This window comes from Ranitomeya imitator, chromosome 3 (assembly GCF_032444005.1).
Source record: "Ranitomeya imitator isolate aRanImi1 chromosome 3, aRanImi1.pri, whole genome shotgun sequence".
Lineage (NCBI taxonomy): Eukaryota > Metazoa > Chordata > Amphibia > Anura > Dendrobatidae > Ranitomeya > Ranitomeya imitator.
Window position 1 is genome coordinate 89,767,704 of NC_091284.1, and position 22,049 is coordinate 89,789,752.

General features: G+C 45.5%; 1 protein-coding gene across 1 annotated transcript in view; it reads left to right on the forward strand.

Moving 5' to 3' along the window:
• Nucleotides 1-22,049, forward strand: part of LOC138672764 (uncharacterized) — a 143,877-nt gene that overhangs the window by 111,209 nt on the left and 10,619 nt on the right. Inside the window, exon 18 of the mRNA XM_069761099.1 lies at nucleotides 1,238-1,332. Within this exon, the coding sequence (XP_069617200.1) occupies nucleotides 1,238-1,332 (95 nt within the window). The remainder of the gene's footprint in view (nucleotides 1-1,237; nucleotides 1,333-22,049) is intronic.

A 22,049-nucleotide genomic window follows, 5' to 3' on the forward strand; every position in this document is an offset into this window, starting at 1 on the left:
TTATGTTTCTAGAATCTATTAATATGACATAACACACATAATCCAAGCTAAAAATGGGAATTCTGCTATTATTAAACCCTTAAAACAACTATAAAAGACACAAAAGTGTATCAAATTTGCAATTTACCTTTTATTATTATTAATTTATTTATAATAATTTTATTAAAATTCCTATCCATTCTTAAGGACACAGGAAGTTTTCATTTTATAAAGTACAGCTTGTGGCCTAGGTTACCGACCACCTCTGCCATCTCAGAGTGACCAGTTTCTGGGCAGGGAGTGCACAATACAGGCAGGATCTATGTGTTACAGCCTTCTCTCTCCGCTCTGAAGCGTGCCGGATCACTGGATCTGTCCATTCTCAGTGGCCGTGTGTTTGTCTCATTCCGTAGAAGCCAAGCTGCTTCTGATAGGAGCCTGGGAAAGCGCTCAATTCCTTTTTGCCATGCCGCTGATCCAAATAGTCAATCTTCAGGAGCGCATAAGTGTATCGCTCAAACTAGTACTGACACCAAATTTTCACCCGACCACTTGTTTTTCTAAGCATACACTGGTTTAGGGATATTATGCAGTTTTTATCCAGTTTTCTGAGTTGCTAACGAGGACAAACTTCCCAAGATATGAAGAAAAAGTTGGCAACAGTGCCACACTGTGGAAATGTGACAGACAGCAGAAACATCTTGCATTAGACTTTTAGTGTATGTTCACAAAAAATTTTTCTTGTGACTTTTACTGCTTATTTCACTTTATACTCCTGGAGAAAAGAGCCCACAAACCGCCTCCCATTGTTTTAAGCAAAAGATCTGTTTTGCCGTTTTCCAACATGTCACTTAAGTGGCTTCTGTGTGGCTTGTGCCCAGAAACCACGGCAGGCAGGCCTGCAGGCAATGTCCAAATCAAAAAGCTATTGAAACAGCTTGGACCTTTGTACGGGGCTAATCTGTAATTGGCGCCACAGCAGTGCACACTGCAAATCTGCAGCAGAAATCTGAAGATCAGACACAGATTCTCTCATTGATGTTCTTTCAAATCAGTCTTATTTTCAGCATGATATATCACGTGTGTGAACATGTCCTAACTTTTTTTGATGTGAGAAATCAAGTTTGTTTGTTAGGGGTGTAAAATCTGCCATAATGTTGAAATGTGCGATAATGATGTGGAACGGCAGTTTTGCTCACAGATTGATGCTTGTCTTTCACCGCAGACTTCGTTATTTTTTTTCTTTCTTTCTTTATAGTTATTAACGGTCAGACACTTGCAGAACGGGATATTTTAAACAGTATTACAAGAAAACATCTCAAGCAATATAGTGAAGATGTAAAGAATGCAGAGGTAAGTAGCATCATTATTTTCTGCTTTGCATGTTATTTGGCTGAGCAGGATAAAATGTCCAATAAAACTGTTTAAATAATGCAAACGGGTGGTCTGAAACTAATATTGAATATAATCCTATATGTCTACTGTAATAATCTAATCTCTTTTCCAATATACTTTAATTAAAAATTCATTTGAGATTTTGCAGTGCATGCTGGGATACTCAAACAAGATATCATTAGGAGGCATAGGATGCGGTAACTGCCACAGCCGATGTACCCACCCTGATACAAAAAGTCATCAATTACATCCATTGCAAGGATTAGGCTTGTCCCTGCTCTATTGAAAATGTGTCAGTTGTCAATTCCGGCATTTTCTCAGTACAAGCTCCCTTGTCACTGTGTTATATTCTTTTCAATACACAGTGACAGTGCACTCCCTAGCTGTCTCAATTAGAATTGACGACCAGGCAACAAGGCACACTGTCAGTGCGCATTGTAAGGAGAGAAAATGGCAAGTAGGGACTATTCCCACCCCAGAACCGATGTCACTTTTCAAGGCATGGATGGTTCCTGCTCGCTGCATTCTTTCATTATAATGTGCACTTACATTCCGCTCTGTTGCCGGCTCATCAATTCAATTTAGAGCTGGCAAGAAAGCGCATGTCGGAATGGACAACCAATGCATGCTCAATAGAGCCGAGACTAGCCCAGCTGCTGAAACGGATATCACTGATGACACTTTATTTAATAGTGAGGACTTGAGTGCTAAAGCATATTAGCGGCCAACAGCTGATGGCCTGGAGTGCTTGCTTGATATAACAAAGTCACGTAAGCGCAAGTAGACACAGTAATGACATTGCTGGAACAAAGTCAGGCCGGGAGTTGAAAATACACTGCTCAAAAAAATAAAGGGAACACTAAAATACCACATCCTAGATATCTCTGAATCAAATATTCCATTTGCAAATTTTTATTCATTGCAGAGTGGAATGTGTTCATAACAATAAAACATAACAATTATCAATGTAAATCAAAATGAATATCCCATGGAGGTCTGGATTTGGAATGATACTCAAAATGAAAGTGGAAAATCAAATTACAGGCTAATCCAACTTCAGTGGAAATGCCTCAGGACAAGGAAAAGATGCTCAGTATTGTTTGTGGTCTTCACGTGCCTGTATGACCTTCCTACAACACCTGCGCATGCTCCTGATGAGGCGGCGGATGGTCTCCTGAGGGATCTCCTCCCAGACCTGGACTAAAGCATCCACCAACTCCTGGACAGTCTGTGGTGCAATGTGACGTTGGTGGACAGAGCGAGACATGATGTCCCAGATGTGCTCAATCGGATTCAGGTCTGGGGAATGGGCGGGCCAGTCCATAGCTTCAATGCCTTCATCTTGCAGGAACTGCTGACACACGCCAGCCACATGAGGTCTGGCATTGTCCTGCATTAGGAGGAACCCAGGGCCAACCGCACCAGCATATGGTCTCACAAGGGGTCTGAGGATCTCATCTCGGTACCTAATGGAAGTCAGGCTACCTCTGGCAAGCACATGGAGGGCTGTGCGGCCCTCCAAAGAAATGCCGCCCCACACCATTACTGACCCACTGCCTAACCGCTCATGCTGAAGGATGTTGCAGGCAGCACATCACTCTCCACAGCATCTCCAGACTCTGTCACGTCTGTAACATGTGCTCAGTGTGAACCTGCTTTCATCTGTGAAGAGCACAGAGTGCCAGTGGCAGATTTGTCAATCCTGGTGTTCTGTGGCAAATGCCAAGCAGCCTGCAGGGTGTTGGGCTGTGAACACAACCCCCATCTGTGGAAGTTGGGCACTCAGACCATCCTCAAGGAGTCGGATTCTAACCGTTTGTGCAGACACATGCACATTTGTGGCCTGCTGGAGGTTATTATGCGGGGCTCTAGCAGTGCTCCTCCTGTTCCTCCTTGCACAAAGGTGGAGGTAGCGGTCCAATCTATGAAAAGTGCTGAACATGCATTTTCTTCAATGATTGGTCAACATCTACAGGGGAAAAAAATAAAACACCCCAGAGAAGAATCTCTGCTAATGCCCCTTTGGTTATAGTGGAAAGTAGCATATAAACTTTACAAGCTCAACTCTGCAACAGAGGTAAGAAATTAAAATAAAAACTACATTTTATTCAGATCTTCAGCTACTTTATCATGATGTGGCCAGTTTAGCATGCAAAAATGGTAAAAGGCCTTCTTTGACAATGGTGTGGTTATACTAGCAGTTGTTTAACAAACAAGACAGTTTCTACCCATGTCCACACTTATAACCATGCCGTGACTACAGTATTTCCTCTACACGAGTCTGCCTTATAAAATATGGCCCCCATATTGCGACTCTTATGAAACAGATGTCCACACTGTCATTCCTTATGAAATATAGCTTCCATACTATACTGTGGGGAAAGGAGCCAATCAGATTTTTTGCAGTGTTCATTTGGGGGAAAGTGCCAAGGGTGCTCGAATGAAATGTTTTCGTCCTCGTGGCCGCATGTTTTGCAGCTGTTAGACAGCCTCAAAACATACGAGGATTGTTTGTATTTGTCATGCAATCTCAGTATGTTTTGTGGCTGTCTAATAGCCACAAAACATGCGGCCACAAAACATTTCACTTGAGCACCCACAAGACTCATGCTTACCTGAGCACCCATGGCAAACTCGAGTAACGAGCATTTGTGCTCATCACTAACTACCACCAGACTGCATTATTACCATATGCTCAAGGCTGTTTTACATAATACTGGATCTTACCTGTCATGTAAATTTGTAGGGCTAGGGCCAGGAGAGGAAAGTCTGTTATAGTAGGTTAGGTTGCCATCTAATAGGTCACCTTGTTGCTGGAGGATGGACTCTCTCAATTTGATTAAAATGTACACTAGAACCTCTAATAAGTAAGCATGCCATGACACGTAAAAGTATGGGCATCCATGGTCAAAATTACTGTTATTGTGAAGAGTTAAGCTAGTTGAAAATGAAATGATCTCTAAAAGGTCTATAGTTAAAGATAAAAACATATATAGTGTCATTTATTACATTTTAAAAATTATAAAAAGGAAAATGGGTCAATGTAAACATTTGAGCACTCTTGGAGATTTGTGTGCTCAGACAACATTGACCAAGGTTTCAGACCTTAATTAGTCTGTTAGGTTTATGGCTTGTTCACTATCATCATTGGGAAAGGCCAGGTGATGCAAATTTGTCAGCTTTATAAAAGCCCAGCCTCCTCAACACTTGTGCCAAAAACAGCAGCCATGGGCTCTTCTAAGCAGCTGCCTAGCACTCTGAACAGTGGAGCTCAAGATAAGGTCCGGAAGACCAAGCAAAATTTCAGTGAGAGCTGATTGTAAGATTGCTAGAGAGGCAAACCAGAACACCCGCATAACTGCAAAAGACCTTCAGAAAAATGTAGTAGACTCTGGAGTTGTAGTACAATGTTCTGCTGTTCAGAGACACCTGCACAATATGGCCTTCGTGGAAGAGTCATCAGAAGAAAACCTCTCCTCTCCATAAAATTCAGCATCAGAAGTATGAAAAAGAACATCTAAACAAGCCTGATGAATTTTGGAAATAAGCCCTGTGAATCAATGACGTTAAAATCGAACTCTTTGGCAACAATGATCAAAGGTATGTGTAGCAAAAGGGCACAACATTTCAGGAAAAGAACATCGCGCCAACTATAAAGCATTGGGGTTGATCAATCATGCTTTGGGGTTGTGTTGCAGCCAATTGCACGGGGAAAATTTCACAGGTAGAGGGAAAAATGGATTCAATGACATTTCAACAAATTCTTGATGCAAACATAACACATCTGTAAAAAAGCTGAAGTTGAAAAGAATATGCATGGCTTCTACAAATGAATAATGATCTTAGACACACGTCAAACCCCACAGTTATTATTTATATAGCACCATTAATTCCATGGTGCTCTACATGAGAAGGGGTTACATTAAAATACAAATATCACTTACAGTAAACAAACCAACAATGACAGACTGATACAGAGGAAAGAGGACCCTGCCCTTGCGGGCTTACATTCTACAGGATTATGGGGAAGGAGACAGTAGATCGGGGGTTGCAGTAGCTCCGATGGTGTTGAGGTGTCCGTGTGGTTATTACAGTTGTAAGCTTTCTTGAAGAGGTCGGATTTCAGGTTTATTTTGAAGGATCTAAATGTGGTGGATAACCGGACGTGTTGGGGTACAGAATTCCAGAGGATGGGGGATATTCGGGAGAAGTCTTGGAGGCGATTGGGTGAGGAGCGAATAAGCGTGGAGGAGAGAAGGAGGTCTTGGGAGGACCAGAGATTACGTGAGGGAAGATATTGAAAGATTAGTTTGGAAATATACAGATGAGAAAGGATATGGATGGCTTTGTAGGTCAGTGTTAGTAGTTTAAACTGGATACGCTGGGAAATTGAGAGCCAGTGAAGGGATTTGCAAAGAGGGGAAGCAGGAGTGTAGCGAGGAGAGAGATTAATTAGTCGGGCAGCAGGGTTAAGGACAGACTGGAGGGGTGCGAGAGTGTTAGAAGGTAGGCCACAGAAGAGGATGTTGCAGTAGTCGAGGCAGGAGATGATTAGGGAATGCACAAGCATTTTGGTAGAGTGAGGGTTGAGGAAAGGATGAATTCTGGAAATATTTTTGAGCTGGAGGCAACAGGAGGTGGCGAGAGCTTGGATGTGCGGTTTGAAGGACAGGGCAGAGTCAAGAGTTACTCTGAGACAGCGGATTTCGGGGACCGGGGAAAGTGTGATTTAATTTATTTTCATAGCTAGATCAGGTAGGAAAGATATGCGAGATGGAGGAAAGATAATTAGTTCAGATTTGTCCACGTTGAGCTTGAGGACGCGAGAGGAGAAGAAGGAGGATATGGCTGATAGACACTCTGGGATTCTGGAGAGCAGAGAGATGACATCTGGGCCAGAGAGGTAGATCTGAGTGTCATCAACATATAGATGGTACTGGAAGCCACAAGACTTTGAGTTGTCCCAGGTAGGGTTGAGCGAAACGGGTCGTTCATTTTCAAAAGTCGCCGACTTTTGGCAAAGTCGGGTTTCATGAAACCCGATCCGACCCCTGTGCGGGGTCGGCCATGCGGTACGCGACTTTCGCGCCAAAGTCGCGTTTCAATGACGCGAAAAGCGCCATTTCTCAGCCAATGAAGGTAAACGCAGAGTGTGGGCAGCGTGATGACATAGGTCCTGGTCCCCACCATCTTAGAGAAGGGCATTGCAGTGATTGGCTTGCTGTCTGCGGCGTCACAGGGGCTATAAAGGGGCGTTCCCGCCGACCGCCATCTTACTGCTGCTGATCTGAGCTTAGGGAGAGGTTGCTGCCGCTTCGTCAGAAGCAGGGATAGCGTTAGGCAGGGTCCATTAACCACCAAACCGCTTGTGCTGTAGCGATTTCCACTGCCCAACACCACCTTCGGTGTGCAGGGACAGTGGAAGCTACATTTTTTTTTTTTTTCCCCTCAGCGCTGTAGCTCATTGGGCTGCCCTAGAAGGCTCCCTGATAGCTGCATTGCTGTGTGTACGCCGCTGTGCAAACCAACTGCTTTTTTCAAAGCACAAATCCTCTTGTTCCTTCCTTTCTGCACAGCTATCTTTTTTGTTTGTACACACTTTTTATTTAATTTGTGCATCAGTCCACTCCTTATTGCTGCCTGCCATACCTGGCTGAGATTACTGCAGGGAGATAGTAATTGAAGGACACTCCCTGTTTTTTTTTTTTTGTGGGAGATTAAGATTGACATTTCTGCTAGAGTGCCATCCCTGTGTGTGCCATCTCTCAGTCAGTGGGCCATAGAAAGCCTATTAATTTTTTTGCTTGATTTGGGTTATAAAATCTACCTGAAAAAATCACTACATCAATCAGTGGGAGAAAAATATTGGCCTCAGGGCTTGTGTGCCACTCCTGACTCCTGTGTGCATCATCACTCACTCAGTGGGCCATAGAAAGCCCATTTTTTTTTTTTTTTGCTTTATTTGGGTTCTAAATTCTACCTGAAAAAATCAATAAATCAATCAGTGGGAGATTAATATTGGCCTTTGGGCTTGTGTGCCAGTCCTAAGCGTGCCATCTCTCTCTCTCAGATAGTGGGCCATAGAAAGCCTATTTATTATTTTTTTTATTGGGTTTATAAATTTTCCCTGGAACAAAAAAAAAAAAGTGGGAGATTAATATTGGCCTCTGGGCTTGTGTGCCAGTCCTGAGCGTGCCATCTCTCTCACAAATAGTGGGCCATAGAAAGCCTATTTATTTTTTTGCTTGATTTGGGTTCTAAAATGTACCTGAAAAAATCACTACATCAATCAGTGGGAGAAAAATATTGGCCTCAGGGCTTGTGTGCCACTCCTGACTCCTGTGTGCATCATCACTCACTCAGTGGGCCACAGAAAGCCCTTTTTTTTTTTTTTTTTTTGCTTTATTTGGGTTCTAAATTCTACCTGAAAAAAATCAATAAATCAATCAGTGGGAGATTAATATTGCCCTTTCTGCTTGTGTGCCAGTCTTGACTCCTGGGTGTGCCATCTCTCTCTCTCTCTCTCCAATTGTGGGCCATAGAAAGCCTATTATTTTTTTAGCTTGATTTGGGTTCCAAAATCTACCTGAAAAAATCACTACATCAATCAGTGGGAGATAAATATTGGCCTCTGGGCTTGTGTGCCACTCCTGACTCCTGTGTGCGTCATCTCTCACTCAGTGGGCCATAGAAAGCCTTTTTTTGTTTTATTTGTTTTCTAAATTCTCCCTGAAAAAATCATTTTATTTTATTTGGTTTCTAAATTCTTCCTGAAAAAATAATTTTATTCTATTATTTTTTTTCCTAAAGTCTCCCTGAAAAAAAAAACAAAACAAATCAGTGGGAGATTAATATTGCCCTTTCTGCTTGTGTGCCAGTCTTGACTCCTGGGTGTGCCATCTCTCTCTCTCTCTCCAATTGTGGGCCATAGAAAGCCTATTATTTTTTTAGCTTGATTTGGGTTCCAAAATCTACCTGAAAAAATCACTACATCAATCAGTGGGAGATAAATATTGGCCTCTGGGCTTGTGTGCCACTCCTGACTCCTGTGTGCGTCATCTCTCACTCAGTGGGCCATAGAAAGCCTTTTTTTGTTTTATTTGTTTTCTAAATTCTCCCTGAAAAAATCATTTTATTTTATTTGGTTTCTAAATTCTTCCTGAAAAAATCATTTTATTCTATTATTTTTTTTCCTAAAGTCTCCCTGAAAAAAAAAAAAAAAAAAAAACAGTGGGAGATTAATATTTACATTTGTGCTTCAGTGACAGTCCTGCGTGTGTGGCATCTCTCTCATTTGTTGCCACCAACAACAGAGTGTGTAACATTGTGCCTGATTTTCGTTGTGGTCTCACTCACCTGTAAAGGGGTAGCTAAATCATACTGAAGTTATAGCTCACCGTGTAATTTGTGTGACAGCAACAAATACCGTTAGTTTGTTTACGTTTTTAAAACAATGAGGAAGTCTGGTGGAAGAGGTCGTGGCCGGGGGCGTTCATTGTCAGCTGGTAATGAGGGTAGTGGTAGTGGTGGAGCATCACCTGGTCGTGGGAAAAAAAATATTGCACCTAAGTCTGGAGCTGTGGAGCCAGGTTCGTCGTCTGGCTACACAAGGCCTCGAACGCTCCCTTTTCTGGGAGTAGGAAAACCGCTTTTAAAGCCGGAGCAGCAAGAGCAAGTTTTGGCTTATCTTGCTGACTCAGCCTCTAGCTCTTTTGCCTCCTCTCGTGAAACTGGTAAATGTCAAAGCAGCGCGTCGTTAGTGGATGTTCACGGTCAGGGACAAGTCGCTTCCTTGTCCTCTTCAGCAAAAACAACAACAGAGAAGAATGCAGCAGGCGACACAACGGGTTACTTCATGGAGCTCTTTACACATACCGTCCCTGGCTTAGAAAGTGAAGCAGTTAACAGTCCATGCCCATTACAAGTTGAATCTGACATGGAGTGCACTGATGCACAGCCACAGCCAGACTACTATGCTGGTCCTTTGACTCAGACCACAACATTGCCCTCGTAGGGTAATGATCAAGAATCAGACCCTGATGAGACTATGTTGCCCCATCACGAACGCTATACCACCGACCGACACGGTGACACAGACGAAGTTGCACACGAGCTACAAGAAGAGGTAATAGATGACTCAGTTCTTGACCCCGATTGGCAGCCATTGGGGGAACAGGGTGCAGGCGGCAGCAGTTCTGAAGCGGAGGAGGAGGGGCCGCAGCAGGCATCAACATCGCAACAGGTTCCATCTGCCGGGCCCGTATCTTGCCCAAAATGCGTGGCAAAGCCAAAACCTGTTGGAGGACAGCGTGACCATCCGGTTAAAGCTCAGTCTGCAATGCCTGAAAAGGTATCCGATGCTAGAAAGAGTGCAGTCTGGCATTTTTTTAAACAACATCCAATTGATCAGCGCAAAGTCATCTGTCAAAAATGTTCAACTACCTTAAGCAGAGGACAGAATCTGAAAAGTCTCAATACAAGTTGCATGCATAGACATTTAACCACCATGCATTTGCAAGCCTGGACTAACTACCAAACGTCCCTTAAGGTTGTAGCACCCTCGGCCAATGAAGCTAGTCAGCAACGCAACATCCCTTCCGGCAGTGTAGGGCCACCATTTTCCGCACCACCTGCAGTATCTGTGCAGGTTTCTTTGCCAGGCCAAAGCAGTCAGGGTCAGGGAATCACCAGTTTTGTAGTAGGAAACACTGCATCTAGGGCATCGGCGGCAACAATACCATCTCCCACCGTCTCTCAGTCTGCCATGTCCACCGGCACCCCCGCTAGTTGCACGATCTCCAGCTCTCCAGTCCAGCTCACCCTACATGAGACTATGGTTAGAAAAAGGAAGTACTTAGCCTCGCATCCGCGTACACAGGGATTGAACGCCCACATAGCTAGACTAATCTCGTTAGAGATGATGCCCTACCGGTTAGTTGAAAGCAAAGCTTTCAAAGCCCTGATGGACTACGCTGTACCACGCTACGAGCTACCCAGTCGACACTTTTTTTCCAGAAAAGCCATCCCAGCCCTCCACCAGCATGTTAAAGAGCGCATCGTCCATGCACTCAGGCAATCTGTGAGCACAAAGGTGCACCTGACAACAGATGCATGGACCAGTAGGCATGGCCAGGGACGTTACGTGTCCATCACGGCACACTGGGTGAATGTTGTGGATGCAGGGTCCACAGGGGACAGCAAGTTTGGGACAGTTCTGCCTAGCCCACGGTCTAGGAAACAGTTGGCTGTAGCCGTTCGCACCCCCTCCTCCTCCTCTTCGTCCTCCTGCAGAAGCGAGAGCTCGTCCACAGACCGCAGTCGCACAACCACTCCATCCGCAGCTGCCACTGTTGCACACCAGGTCTCCCATTATGGGGCAGCTACTGGCAAACGTCAGCAGGCTGTATTGGCTATGAAGTGTTTGGGCGACAACAGACACACCGCGGAAGTTCTGTCCGAGTTCTTGCAGAAAGAAATGCAGTCGTGGCTGGGCACTGTAGATCTTGAGGCAGGCAAGGTAGTGAGTGATAACGGAAGGAATTTCATGGCTGCCATCTCCCTTTCCCAACTGAAACACATTCCTTGCCTGGCTCACACCTTAAACCTGGTGGTGCAGTGCTTCCTGAAAAGTTATCCGGGGTTATCCGACCTGCTCCTCAAAGTGCGTGGACTTTGCTCACATATCCGCCGTTCGCCCGTACACTCCACCCGTATGCAGACCTATCAGCGTTCTTTGAACCTTCCCCAGCATCGCCTAATCATAGACGTTGCAACAAGGTGGAACTCAACACTGCACATGCTTCAGAGCCTGTGCGAACAGAGGCGGGCTGTTATGTTTTTGTGGGAGGATACACATACACGGGCAGGCAGTAGGATGGCAGACATGGAGTTGTCAGGTGTGCAGTGGTCGAAGATTCAAGACATGTGTCAAGTCCTTCAGTGTTTTGAGGAATGCACACGGCTGGTTAGTGCAGACAACGCCATAATAAGCATGAGCATCCCCCTAATGCGTCTGCTGATGCAAAGTTTGACGCACATAAAGGATCAGGCGTCTGCAGCTGAGGAAGAGGAAAGCCTTGATGACAGTCAGCCATTGTCTGGCCAGGGCAGTGTACAGGACGAGTTAGCGGGCGAAGAGGAGGAGGACGACGAGGAGGATGATGGGGATGATTATATTTTTAATGAGGAAGCTTTTCCGGGGCCACTGGAAATTGGTGGCGCGGCAAGGCCGGGTTCTGGTTTTTGGAGGGACACAAGTGACGTGGATTTGCCTGAAACTGCCCCTCAACCAAGCACAACCGCAGATTTGAGAACTGGAACTTTGGCCCACATGGCGGATTATGCCTTACGTATCCTCAAAAGGGACACACGCATAACTAAAATGATGAACGATGACGATTACTGGTTGGCCTGCCTCCTTGATCCTCGCTATAAAGGCAAATTGCAAAATATAATGCCACATGAGAACTTGGAACTAATATTAGCAACCAAACAATCAACTCTTGTTGACCGTTTGCTTCTGGCATTCCCTGCACACAGCGCCCGTGATCGTTCTCACACGAGCTGCAGGGGCCAGCAGACCAGAGGAGTTAGAGGGGCAGAAATCAGAAGTGGCGTTGGCCAGAGGGGTTTTCTGACCAGGTTGTGGAGTGATTTTGCTATGACCGCAGACAGGACAGGTACTGCAGCATCAATTCAAAGTGACAGGAGACAACATTTGTCCAGTATGGTTACAAACTATTTTTCATCCCTTATCGATGTTCTCCCTCAACCGTCATTCCCATTTGATTACTGGGCATCAAAATTAGACACCTGGCCAGAATTGGCAGAATATGCATTGCAGGAGCTTGCTTGCCCGGCAGCTAGTGTCCTATCAGAAAGAGTATTCAGTGCTGCAGGTTCAATACTAACAGAAAAAAGGACTCGTCTGGCTACCCAAAATGTAGATGATCTAACCTTCATTAAAATGAACAACAACTGGATTTCGAAATCTTTTGCCCCACCTTGCCCGGCCGACACCTAGCTTTCCTATGAAAAGGTCTTGCCTGTGGACTATTCTGAATGCCTTTTCCAATCTCGTAATTTTCTGCACCTGATTGTCCAGCATACGACATGTTTACACCTCACTAAATGGCCAAACTCCCCACACGGGGCCGTGGTATCGACACTTGTCGACAGCACCCGTGAGAGTGCTGTTTGTTTGAAGAGGTGGGTGTGCCCGCTTTTGGTCGACGGCACTGCCACTGGGTCCTTTCCTAGTACAATAAAGTGTCTCTGGTGGTGGTGGTGCGCACCCAACGTCAGACACACCGTTGTAATATGAGGGGCCCTGGGCCTGTACCGCCAGCCACAAGACAGTTCCCCCCCCCCAGCTCAAACAGTGCTCTACCACTTGCAAAATTATCTCACAGCTCCACCAATGTTTAGTCTATGCGCTGACATCCTTCAATGCCTGCCACTGACAATACCATTGTATTGACATTTTTGTTATGTTAGGCCTTCGAAGCCTGTCTGCGGTCACTCCTTCCACTATGCCTCCACTGACCACACCACTGCTGCCTGTGTACCCCTGGAACCAATTTAAAATTGCCTACAGCCAGCCCAATTTTTTTATTTTAGGCCTTCGATGCCTGTCTGCGGTCCGTTCTTTCTACTACTACTACACTGACCAGGCCACTGCTGCCCGTGTACCCCTGGAACCAATTTAAAATTGCCTACAGCCATGTGTTATTATTTTAGGCCTTCGATGCCTGTCTGCGGTCACTCCTTACAATATGCCTCCACTGACCACACCACTGCTGCCCGTGTACCCCTGGAACCAATTTAAAATTGCCTACAGCCAGCCCAATTTTTTTATTCTAGGCCTTCGATGCCTGTCTGCGGTCCATTCTTTCCACTACTACTACACTGACCAGGCCACTGCTGCCCGTGTACCCCTGGAACCAATTTAAAATTGCCTACAGCCATGTGTTATTATTTTAGGCCTTTGATGCCTGTCTGCGGTCACTCCTTACAATATGCCTCCACTGACCACACCACTGCTGCCCGTGTACCCCTGGAACCAATTTAAAATTGCCTACAGCCAGCCCAATTTTTTTATTTTAGGCCTTCGATGCCTGTCTGCGGTCCGTTCTTTCTACTACTACTACACTGACCAGGCCACTGCTGCCCGTGTACCCCTGGAACCAATTTACAATTGCCTACAGCCATGTGTTATTATTTTAGGCCTTCGATGCCTGTCTGCGGTCACTCCTTCTACTAGGCCTCCACTGACCACACCACTGCTGCCCGTGTACCCCTGGAACCAATTTAAAATTGCCTACAGCCAGCCCAATTTTTTTTCTTTAGGCCTTCGATGCCTGTCTGCGGTCACTCCTTCCACTAGGCCTCCACTGACCACACCACTGCTGCCCGTGTACCCCTGGAACCAATTTAAAATTGCCTACAGCCATGTGTTATTATTTTAGGCCTTCGATGCCTGTCTGCGGTCACTCCTTCCACTAGGCCTCCACTGACCACACCACTGCTGCCCGTGTACCCCTGGAACCAACATCAGAAAATATAAAAATAAGTATTTTGCTTATAAAAAAGAAAATACTGGAGAGATATCAAATGCAGACATTTTAACATTAAAAACAAACACATACAACAAAAATCTGGTACAGTACTAAAAATGGCCACCAGCTACAATAACTTTCTCCTGCAAGTAGTTAACTGAAAGTTTTTTTCAATTTAAAACACAGATATGGCATCCACCGAGTGTTGTCCTGTCGCGTCTTCTTTATATTATTGCCAAGAAGATGCAAAACAATGAAAATAATAAAATCATTATTTACCAAAAAAACAGAGTAAGTCAAAACCACATTGCAAATAAACATTCATTACAAATAAAGAAGCAGGGCGCGTCCGAAGGTGAGTATATACCTAATAAGAATATAATCACCCTCGGACGCGACCTGCTTCTTTCCGACAGCCTTCCTTCCTAAGAATCAGCCCTTCCATGGTGTAGAGAGAGGGTTTGTTACACTCCAAGGTGCTCCCCAGGTTGCCTTTCCTGAGCTTCGATCTTCATGCTCTCGTTTAGTAGTTGTCGGAAATAAGGCTGCATTAGGCCTACAAATTGGGTATGGGGTGGAGAGAGATGGTGTGTTACACTCCAAGGTGTTCCCCAGGTTTCCTTGCCATTGCTTCGGTCTTCCGACTCTCGTTTAGTAGTTGTAGAAAACTACACTGCATTAGGCCTAAAAAATGGGTATCGGGTGGAGAGAGATGGTGTGTTACACTCCAAGGTATTCTCCAGGTTGCCTTTCCTGAGCTTCGATCTTCCGGCTCTCGTTTAGTAGTTGTTGGAAACTACACTGCATTAGGCCTACAAATTGGGTATGGGGTGTAGAGAGATGGTGTGTTCCACTCCAAGGTGTTCTCCAGGTTGCCTTTCCTGAGCTTCGATCTTCCGGCTCTCGTTTAGTAGTTCTTGGAAACTACACTGCATTAGGCCTACAAATTGGGTATGGGGTGTAGAGAGATGGTGTGTTCCACTCCAAGGTGTTCTCCAGGTTGCCTTTCCTGAGCTTCGATCTTCCGGCTCTCGTTTAGTAGTTCTTGGAAACTACACTGCATTAGGCCTACAAATTGGGTATGGGGTGTAGAGAGATGGTGTGTTCCACTCCAAGGTGTTCTCCAGGTTGCCTTTCCTGAGCTTCGATCTTCCGGCTCTCGTTTAGTAGTTGTTGGAAACTACACTGCATTAGGCCTACAAATTGGGTATGGGGTGTAGAGAGATGGTGTGTTCCACTCCAAGGTGTTCTCCAGGTTGCCTTTCCTGAGCTTCGATCTTCCGGCTCTCGTTTAGTAGTTCTTGGAAACTACACTGCATTAGGCCTACAAATTGGGTATGGGGTGTAGAGAGATGGTGGGTTCCACTCCAAGGTGTTCTCCAGGTTGCCTTTCCTGAGCTCCGATCTTCCGGCTCTCGTTTAGTAGTTGTTGGAAACTACACTGCATTAGGCCTACAAATTGGGTATGGGGTGTAGAGAGATGGTGTGTTCCACTCCAAGGTGTTCTCCAGGTTGCCTTTCCTGAGCTTCGATCTTCCGGCTCTCGTTTAGTAGTTCTTGGAAACTACACTGCATTAGGCCTACAAATTGGGTATGGGGTGTAGAGAGATGGTGTGTTCCACTCCAAGATGTTCTCCAGGTTGCCTTTCCTGAGCTTCAATCTTCCGGCTCTCGTTTAGTAGTTCTTGGAAACTACACTGCATTAGGCCTACAAATTGGGTATGGGGTGTAGAGAGATGGTGTGTTCCACTCCAAGGTGTTCTCCAGGTTGCCTTTCCTGAGCTTCGATCTTCCGGCTCTCGTTTAGTAGTTGTTGGAAACAACACTGCATTAGGCCTACAAATTGGGTATGGGATGTAGAGAGATGGTGTGTTCCACTCCAAGGTGTTCTCCAGGTTGCCTTTCCTGAGCTTCGATCTTCATGCTCTCGTTTAGTAGTTCTTGGAAACTACACTGCATTAGGCCTACAAATTGGGTATGGGGTGTAGAGAGATGGTGTGTTCCACTCCAAGGTGTTCTCCAGGTTGCCTTTCCTGAGCTTCGATCTTCCAGCTCTCGTTTAGTAGTTCTTGGAAACTACACTGCATTAGGCCTACAAATTGGGTATGGGGTGTAGAGAGATGGTGTGTTCCACTCCAAGGTGTTCTCCAGGTTGCCTTTCCTGAGCTTCGATCTTCATGCTCTCGTTTAGTAGTTGTCGGAAATAAGGCTGCATTAGGCCTACAAATTGGGTATGGGGTGGAGAGAGATGGTGTGTTACACTCCAAGGTGTTCCCCAGGTTTCCTTGCCATTGCTTCGGTCTTCCGACTCTCGTTTAGTAGTTGTAGAAAACTACACTGCATTAGGCCTAAAAAATGGGTATGGGGTGTAGAGAGATGGTGTGTTCCACTCCAAGGTGTTCTCCAGGTTGCCTTTCCTGAGCTTCGATCTTCCGGCTCTCGTTTAGTAGTTCTTGGAAACTACACTGCATTAGGCCTACAAATTGGGTATGGGGTGTAGAGAGATGGTGTGTTCCACTCCAAGGTGTTCTCCAGGTTGCCTTTCCTGAGCTTCGATCTTCCGGCTCTCGTTTAGTAGTTCTTGGAAACTACACTGCATTAGGCCTACAAATTGGGTATGGGGTGTAGAGAGATGGTGTGTTCCACTCCAAGGTGTTCTCCAGGTTGCCTTTCCTGAGCTTCGATCTTCCGGCTCTCGTTTAGTAGTTGTTGGAAACTACACTGCATTAGGCCTACAAATCGGGTATGGGGTGTAGAGAGATGGTGTGTTCCACTCCAAGGTGTTCTCCAGGTTGCCTTTCCTGAGCTTCGATCTTCCGGCTCTCGTTTAGTAGTTCTTGGAAACTACACTGCATTAGGCCTACAAATTGGGTATGGGGTGTAGAGAGATGGTGGGTTCCACTCCAAGGTGTTCTCCAGGTTGCCTTTCCTGAGCTTCGATCTTCCGGCTCTCGTTTAGTAGTTGTTGGAAACTACACTGCATTAGGCCTACAAATTGGGTATGGGGTGTAGAGAGATGGTGTGTTCAACTCCAAGGTGTTCTCCAGGTTGCCTTTCCTGAGCTTCGATCTTCCGGCTCTCGTTTAGTAGTTCTTGGAAACTGCACTGCATTAGGCCTACAAATTGGGTATGGGGTGTAGAGAGATGGTGTGTTCCACTCCAAGGTGTTCTCCAGGTTGCCTTTCCTGAGCTTCAATCTTCCGGCTCTCGTTTAGTAGTTCTTGGAAACTACACTGCATTAGGCCTACAAATTGGGTATGGGGTGTAGAGAGATGGTGTGTTCCACTCCAAGGTGTTCTCCAGGTTGCCTTTCCTGAGCTTCGATCTTCCGGCTCTCGTTTAGTAGTTCTTGGAAACTACACTGCATTAGGCCTACAAATTGGGTATGGGGTGTAGAGAGATGGTGTGTTCCACTCCAAGGTGTTCTCCAGGTTGCCTTTCCTGAGCTTCGATCTTCATGCTCTCGTTTAGTAGTTGTCGGAAATAAGGCTGCATTAGGCCTACAAATTGGGTATGGGGTGGAGAGAGATGGTGTGTTACACTCCAAGGTGTTCCCCAGGTTTCCTTGCCATTGCTTCGGTCTTCCGACTCTCGTTTAGTAGTTGTAGAAAACTACACTGCATTAGGCCTAAAAAATGGGTATGGGGTGTAGAGAGATGGTGTGTTCCACTCCAAGGTGTTCTCCAGGTTGCCTTTCCTGAGCTTCGATCTTCCGGCTCTCGTTTAGTAGTTCTTGGAAACTACACTGCATTAGGCCTACAAATTGGGTATGGGGTGTAGAGAGATGGTGTGTTCCACTCCAAGGTGTTCTCCAGGTTGCCTTTCCTGAGCTTCGATCTTCCGGCTCTCGTTTAGTAGTTCTTGGAAACTACACTGCATTAGGCCTACAAATTGGGTATGGGGTGTAGAGAGATGGTGTGTTCCACTCCAAGGTGTTCTCCAGGTTGCCTTTCCTGAGCTTCGATCTTCCGGCTCTCGTTTAGTAGTTGTTGGAAACTACACTGCATTAGGCCTACAAATCGGGTATGGGGTGTAGAGAGATGGTGTGTTCCACTCCAAGGTGTTCTCCAGGTTGCCTTTCCTGAGCTTCGATCTTCCAGCTCTCGTTTAGTAGTTCTTGGAAACTACACTGCATTAGGCCTACAAATTGGGTATGGGGTGTAGAGAGATGGTGGGTTCCACTCCAAGGTGTTCTCCAGGTTGCCTTTCCTGAGCTTCGATCTTCCGGCTCTCGTTTAGTAGTTGTTGGAAACTACACTGCATTAGGCCTACAAATTGGGTATGGGGTGTAGAGAGATGGTGTGTTCCACTCCAAGGTGTTCTCCAGGTTGCCTTTCCTGAGCTTCGATCTTCCGGCTCTCGTTTAGTAGTTCTTGGAAACTACACTGCATTAGGCCTACAAATTGGGTATGGGGTGTAGAGAGATGGTGTGTTCCACTCCAAGGTGTTCTCCAGGTTGCCTTTCCTGAGCTTCAATCTTCCGGCTCTCGTTTAGTAGTTCTTGGAAACTACACTGCATTAGGCCTACAAATTGGGTATGGGGTGTAGAGAGATGGTGTGTTCCACTCCAAGGTGTTCTCCAGGTTGCCTTTCCTGAGCTTCGATCTTCCGGCTCTCGTTTAGTAGTTCTTGGAAACTACACTGCATTAGGCCTACAAATTGGGTATGGGGTGTAGAGAGATGGTGTGTTCCACTCCAAGGTGTTCTCCAGGTTGCCTTTCCTGAGCTTCGATCTTCCGGCTCTCGTTTAGTAGTTCTTGGAAACTACACTGCATTAGGCCTACAAATTGGGTATGGGGTGTAGAGAGATGGTGTGTTCCACTCCAAGGTGTTCTCCAGGTTGCCTTTCCTGAACTTCTATCTTCAAGCTCTCATTAAATTGTGGTTAAACGGAACAACTGCATTTGGCGTACTAGTTGGTTTGGGGCCTACTATCGGTGTCTGCCACTCCTTGCTGTTCTCCTCCACTGAACAAAGCTGTGCCGCCTGTTTACTACGGTTGCCAATTTTGAACTGCATTTCGACTACTTACTGATTTGGGCCTACTCTCTGTGTCAGCCTCTCATTCCAGTTGTCCTCCACTGCAATGCCCCCTGGTTATTCCTGTGTTACCAATTTTGAACTGCATTTAGCCAACTTTATTCTTTGGGCCTATATCTGTGTTTCCTCCTCATCCTGCCCATTGCCCAGCCAGTGATAGATGAGTCTGCTGGTACATTGACCCATAACGCAACATTCCCCGTGCACGCTACACAACAACATTGTGACCCTGCTGAAAGTCAGGTTGCTCTTCCCGCATACCATACCACCTTACACGGGGACAAAGAGGAAGGTGCAGATGAAAGTGCAGGTTCCTTCATCAGGTGGGGGGAGGAATACTAGTTGGCGACGTCACTGGCACAGGGCCTCTCATAGTACGCAAAAGTGTTGCTGCCGGTGGGAGGCGCCCCCGCCGTGCAAACACACCGCTGTACTTTGAGGGGCCCTGTGCCAGTGCCAATGCCAACGAGTGGGCCCCCCCTGCTTGCTCAGGTTCACAGCACTTGCAAAGTTGAAAGACTTACCTCTCCCTGCTCCACTGCCGTGACGTGGTCCAGATTTCCTGGGCCCACTAATTACTTGAACCAGCCCTACCCACCACAACTTTAGCCAAATGACCCCCAATTTCAAATGCCTTCCAATTATTATAAGGTAAATTACACTTGACAAGCTTCATTAAGAAGAATGGATGGTTTTGACATTAAAATGGACACTCTAGGTGTTTTCCTGGCCCCCACTCACTGCCGACTATGCTGCCCCATTGACTTGCATTGGGTTTCGTGTTTCGGTCGATCCCGACTTTACGTCATAATCGGCCGATTTCACTCGACCCGACTTTTGAGATAGTCGGGTTTCGCGAAACCCGGCTCGACTCTAAAAAGGTCAAGGTCGCTCAACTCTAGTCCCAGGCCAAGTGTATAGATGGAGAAGAGCAAGGGTCCTAGGACAGAGCCTTTAGGGACACCAACAGAGAGGGGGCTTGATGAAGAGGTTAATATGGGAGTAGGAAACGCTAAATGTGCGGTTGGTAAGGTATGAGGAGATCCAAGACAGGGTAAGGTCTTTGACACTAAAGGAAGAGAGGATCTGTAGTAGGAGACAATGGTCAACTGTGCCGAAGGTAGAGGATAGGTCTAGGAATATAGAGAATTGTCTGTTGGCTTTGGCTGTAAGTAGGTCATTAGTAATTTTGGTCAGGACAGTCTCAGTGGAATGGTGGGGATGGAAGCAATGAGACAGTTAGATACAGAGTGAGAGGAAAGTTCAGCATGGACGTGCAAGGAGTTTGGAAGCAAATGGGAGCAAAGATATGGGGCGCTAGCTGGACATAGCGTTCGGGTCAAGGGATGACTTCTTGAAGATAGGTGTTATTGTGGCATGTTTGAAAGCAGAGGGGAAGGTACCAGAAGTACAATAGATTACAGTCACCTGATCTGAGCATCATTGAAAATATGTGGCTAGACCTTAAAATAACAGTGCATGCAAGACGACCCAGGAATGGATGAACATGCCTCAAGTAAGAAATGAAAAACTCTTGACTCACTACAAAAAGTTTACAAGCTGTAATACTTTCAAAAGGGGGGTTCTACTAGGTTCTAACCATGCAGGGTGCCCAATTTTCCAATTTGTAATTTTTAATATGTAAAAGATGAAAATATTTTTTTTTTTGCCTAAAATACAAAGGAAATGTGTCATCTTTAACTTAACCCCTTAGTGACAGAGCCAATTTGCAGCTTAATGATCAGGCCAATTTTTACAATTCTGACCACTGTCACTTTATGAGGTTATAACTCTGGAACACTTTAACGTATCACACTGATTCTGAGAATGTTTTTTCATGACATATTGTACTCCATGGTAATGGTAAAATTTATTCGATATTACTTGCGTTTATTTATGAAAAAACAGAAATGTGGCGAAAATTTGTAAAATTTTGCAATTTTCAAACTTTTAATTTCTATGCCCTTAAATCAGAGAGATATGTCACACAAAATAGTTAATAAATAACATTCACACATGTCTACTTAAAGCTGGTTTCACATTTGCGTTTAAAAACGCAGCGTTTTAAACGCAAACGCATTTGGTGAAAAAACGCGTTTAAACGCGTTAAAACGCTGCGTTTTTTAGACGCAAGCGTTTTTGCATGTCTTAATACAAACGCGGCGTTTTGACGCGTTTATATGCGTTTTTTCCTGCGTTTGCGTTTTTGAAACACATGATGAGAAGTGTGTGACAGCTGCCAATCATCAAAATCAACAAGAAAACCCACTATAAACAGAAATAGCTAGGGTTAGGGTTAGGATCCCTAGTAACCCTAGGGATCCTAACCCTAACCCAAACGCTAAGGGATCCTAACCCTAACCCTAATCATAACCTTAACCCTAACCCAAACCCAAACGCTAAGGGATCCTAACCCTAACCCTAATCCTAACCCTAACCCAAACCCAAACCCAAACGCTAAGGGATCCTAACCCTAATCCTAACCCTAACCCAAACCCAAACGATAAGGGATCCTAACCCAAACCCAAACGCTAAAGGATCCTAACCCTAATCCTAACCCTAACAGTAACCCTAACCCAAACCCAAACGCTAAGGGATTCTAACACTAACCCTAAGGGATTCTAACCCTAACACTAACCCTAAGGGTTAGTGTTAGGGTTAGGATCCCTTAGCGTTTGGGTTAGGGTTAGGATCCCTTAGGGTTAGGGTTAGGGTTTGGGTTAGGATCCCTTAGCGTTTGGGTTTGGGTTAGAATCCCTTAGCGTTTGGGTTTGGGTTAGGGTTAGGATTAGGGTTAGGATTAGGGTTAGGATTAGGGTTAGGATCCCTTAGCGTTTGGGTTTGGGTTAGGGTTGGGGGTTGGCTTATCAGTGTGTTTTCTTGTGTTTTTCTATAAAAACGCATGCAAACGCATGTGCTTAAAAACGCATGCGTTTACATAGACATCAATACATTTTTTTGCCGCGCAAAAAAACGCCGCTAAAAATTACTACATGTTGCATTTCTGCAAACCAAACAAAAAAGGACAAAGCGATCAAATAGGCCAAAGAATATATAAAAATGCAAAACTTTATTGTA